At 65.5% G+C, this 2747-nt stretch overlaps 1 protein-coding gene across 3 annotated transcripts in view; it reads right to left on the bottom strand.

Moving 5' to 3' along the window:
* Nucleotides 1-212: 212 nt before the first annotated feature.
* Nucleotides 213-2747, bottom strand: part of CEP104 (centrosomal protein 104) — a 15157-nt gene continuing 12622 nt past the window's right edge. For 2 of the 3 annotated variants that reach the window (XM_029949663.1, XM_029949662.1), the window contains 2 exons: nt 2100-2318; nt 213-782 (listed from right to left, as the gene is read on the bottom strand). In XM_029949663.1, the coding sequence (XP_029805523.1) occupies nt 465-782; nt 2100-2318 (537 nt within the window). In that variant the 3' untranslated portion in view covers nt 213-464. The remainder of the gene's footprint in view (nt 783-2099; nt 2319-2747) is intronic. The other variant, XM_029949664.1, reaches the window with a different exon arrangement.

Raw genomic sequence — 2747 nt, 5'->3', positions numbered from 1 at the left:
GGCCAGGGAGCCGGGGGACAAGGGGGTCAAGGGGGTCAAGGGGCCAGAGGCCTAGGGGACCAGGGGCCAGGGAGCCAGGGGACAAGGGGCGCCAGGGAGCTGGGGGACAAGGGGGTTGAGGGGCCAGAGGCCTAGGGGACCAGGGGCCAGGGAGCCGGGGGACAAGGGGGACAAGGGGGTCAAGGGGCCAGAGGCCTAGGGGACCAGGGGCCAGGGAGCCGGGGGACAAGGGGGTCAAGGGGCCAGAGGCCTAGGGGACAGGGGCCAGGGAAACGCCGGAAACTCCACCACCTTCTGCTTCGCTTGGCCGTCATGCCCCCCGGGATCAGCAGGGGTTCCGGAAGGGGCAGAGTTTCAATGCCAGCTCTGGCCATACTAGACAGAAACCCCTAGTCTTCAACACTCACTCACAAAAATCTTGACTTCTAGCTTGTGTTTCTGCTGTTTCGTACAATTAATTATCATCAGAAGACTTCAACCGAACATGGACCACAGAGAGTCAGGAACCTCTCGACACGGAGCTGCGAGCACTGCCCCGCCCCCGTCCCTCCCCGTGACACGCGCCCACCGCGGGGCCCTGCCGTTACCAGGGCTTCTCCGAGCACGTCCACAGCAGGGCCGGCCTCTCTCAACGCCTTCTCCGTCAAGGGCTCCGGCTCCCCGGGGGCACCTCCCCCCGGAGCCTCGCTGCCATCCGCCTCACCCTTCTCTGGCTCCAGCGCCGCCGCAGGCTGCCTCCGGGTGGCAGGAAGGGGCCGCTCATCGTAGGGCACGGCCTGCAGCTGCAGGAGAGGGAGGGCGGCTGCAGAGCTCCCGCGGGCCTCCCCTGCTGCCAACACCGCGTCTACACCGCAGGCTTCCTGCTCCGCATGTAGCCTGGTCCAAACCCCGGCATGCCGCTAAATATCAGTTTCATCAGATTAGAACACTCTATACGACAGGATTCAATAGAAAAATTAGACAGGGTCTTGATTCCCTTCTAAGCTCACTACCGACCTAACAAGAAAGTGACACAGGGTCTGCGTCAATGGCTATTTCCCGGTAGTAATTACAGTTCAACGTGCACGCAGCGGACCAGAGTACGAGTCATAATGTCTTCCTGACAAGACTCCTGTGTTTTCCATATTTTATGACTTAGAAATAACGATCAGGCCTCACGGTAATGTCCTTATCACCTGGCAGACGTCTATGAAAGACAGGCAGCCGGGCCAAGACCTCCTGGTGCCCCGGGCAGGTGCCCAGCCCCACAAGTGCTCCTCAGGCCCCCGCCCAGGCCGTGGGCAACATGGCCCCGGGCGCCCATCCCCACGCGGAGACAGACACACGGCTCAGCGAGCTGTACGCGGCAGACTTCCGGGAAATTAAGTGAGAACAGAGATGCGGAGTCATTTCCTGAGGCGGGTGTCACAGCCCTGCCTCCCGCCCACAGGCCACCAGCCGCACCGCCCGGTCCCTGTCACCACTGCCGGGCAGGCACATGGCAGGTACGTTCAGGTGCGCGCTCTCCCCCGGGACGGGACGCAGTGCGCACCCGAAGCCATGTGATGGCTCCAGCCCCAGGGCGCCTGGGACCCGCAGGAAGCGGGGTTCCGAGGGGAAGGCAGCGGGCGTCCAGGCCACTGCCAGCTGCTGAGGCACACCAACCCCACACCCGCCGCTCCCTCCAGTCCCTCGCCGTGGAAGCCAGCAGGCCCCCAGTCTGAGCGGGCTTTTCTGTACCTACGACACAGAAGGTTCTGGAAGTTTGGGAACCCTGCACTTGCGACAAGCACGTGACTCAGACTGTGGTTCTGCGGAAGGCAGCTGACGTCAGGTCTGTGCAAACACCGGCTCGTTTGTTCCCGGAAGCAATCCTTCCAGCTGCTGCTTGTGCCTCCTCACGGGGGAGGCTGAGGCCGGCGAGTCCCGGGCGGCCCGAGGGCAGACGGTGTTGCCGGAGGGGAGACGGCCTGCGGGCTGCTTGGGCTTCCGAACGTGGGGCAGGCGGGGGCTGTGCAGGCAGCACCCTGACCCCGCGCTGGGGGAGCCCGGGCCCCAAACGGGTCCTCACTACGTGTCAGGCGAGTGCGCTGCACACAACGTGAAACCGAGTTACCCACCTGGGTCCTAGGAGGAGGGTCCGCGGCCGGTGGCCACTGGTCCACTGTGGCGGGCTGAGGGCCCTGGGGACGCGCCGGAGGCTTTTCCTGGAGGAAAGGCTCTGCCCGCCGGCTTTCTGGCACTCGGTCTTCTTGCGGCCGGGCGAGCGCGGGCGGCTGGTGGCGAGGACTGCCGGAGCGTGCCAGGGGCTGCAGGGGCGCGTCGGGAGGCCTGCGCATCTGAGGAGAAACGGGACCCTTCGTCCCCAGGGCTGCGGCCATGCCATTCTGGGGGCGGGGGAGGGCGCGACAGCTGAGGAAGGGGAAGGCAGAGCGAGGAGGGCAGCCTCCAGTCCTGTCACGCCCTTCACCCGTCTCTGATGGCTACGCACCACGGAAGTGGAGGCAGCCAGAGCTCGGCGTGCCGGCAGGCACGGCGCCTGGGTCACTGCGGTGCAGAAGTGCGCATGCACCGCCAGCAGAGACAGGGTGCGTGGGGCAGGAAGCCCCGGCGAGACCCCAGCCCGGCCGGCAGGTGCCCTGCAGCTGCCGAAACCTGTCTGTGTCATCACGACGTCAGCACAAGCCGGGCACCGAGGGCAGCGCCGGGCGCTCGGTTTTAACGCGCACCACTTAAACAGCACAGGAGAACCAAGGCACAGGGTGGCC

The sequence above is a fragment of the Suricata suricatta genome, chromosome 8 (genome assembly GCF_006229205.1).
Source record: "Suricata suricatta isolate VVHF042 chromosome 8, meerkat_22Aug2017_6uvM2_HiC, whole genome shotgun sequence".
NCBI classification, from domain to species: domain Eukaryota; kingdom Metazoa; phylum Chordata; class Mammalia; order Carnivora; family Herpestidae; genus Suricata; species Suricata suricatta.
This window is presented reverse-complemented; position numbering and strand designations above follow the sequence as displayed.